The sequence below is a fragment of the Perkinsus marinus genome (genome assembly GCF_000006405.1).
Source record: "Perkinsus marinus ATCC 50983 genomic scaffold scf_1104296953124, whole genome shotgun sequence".
NCBI classification, from domain to species: Eukaryota; Perkinsozoa; order Perkinsida; family Perkinsidae; genus Perkinsus; species Perkinsus marinus.
Window position 1 is genome coordinate 1 of NW_003208602.1, and position 910 is coordinate 910.

General features: G+C 53.7%; 1 protein-coding gene across 1 annotated transcript; it reads right to left on the minus strand.

Annotated features, from left to right (window-relative positions):
- Positions 1-114: 114 nt before the first annotated feature.
- On the minus strand, positions 115-618 carry Pmar_PMAR003046 (hypothetical protein; the record flags this gene model as incomplete). Its single annotated transcript, XM_002776617.1, has 4 exons — positions 115-214; positions 258-314; positions 364-495; positions 542-618. 4 exons carry the CDS (start codon positions 616-618, stop codon positions 115-117), a joined length of 366 nt encoding a protein of 121 aa, XP_002776663.1.
- Positions 619-910: the final 292 nt, after the last annotated feature.

Sequence of the window (910 nt, forward strand, 5' to 3'; positions counted from 1 at the left end):
TCATGGCAATCATGTACGATCATCCAAAGCTAAGCAGTCGTGTCAAGCGAAGTGTCTGGGCCACAGAGTCCACGTACTTCAAGAAAAATGTCAAGACAAGACCCTTGACGCCACTCACTGGGCGGTGTCAGCGTCAGTGGCGAGGGACTCCGTAGAGCCAGTGAGGGCAATGCTGGCACTGTAGTGAGTCAGGGCTTCCAATGGTTCGTCGAAGCTGAGAGAAGAGGTAGAGGGAGAGCCACCGCTGACGAGCTTACTCCGACTCCTCTGTGGCCGAGATGACAGCATACTTATTGGACCACGCCATGATCGATCTAAATTGAACACTCAATGGTACGATGGAGCAGAGCGAACCCTTCCTACTTGTATTCCTTCTGCTGCTCATTATCACCATCATCGAGCCCAGCGCCGGTAGAGTTGGGCCTAGCCCGGAACACTATACGCTCCTTCCCACATTCGGGGGCATTGTTGCGTCTCGACCCAGCCATATCATACCTCCTAGGAGAGAGATGGTGACAGCATTGGTGACACTGAGGCCTACATCGCCACCACCTCAGCGATTTCATTGCAAGTCATGAGCTCAACAGATGCATCTTTCACGTCCCTGAGAGTTGACATTGTAGCTCACCACGACAAGCAAAAGGCGACCTTGGCTTCTTTAACCACTGGGCGTCCTCATCCACTGGCATTAAATTGATACCAGCGTCCCTCAGTCTTGTCAGTAGAACGGCTGGTGACCAGAAGATGCCTGGAGAACCATGGAGGGGACCACAGACCACCACCGGGCCCACTCTGTCCTTCCCCATCAACTCTTAGTTGGCGCAGCTCATCCCTCTCGGGACTGACCAAGTGAACTCCTGCTGGACCAAGCTCGAATTTTACATGCAGCCCCACGGCTGCAAGAAGCGAC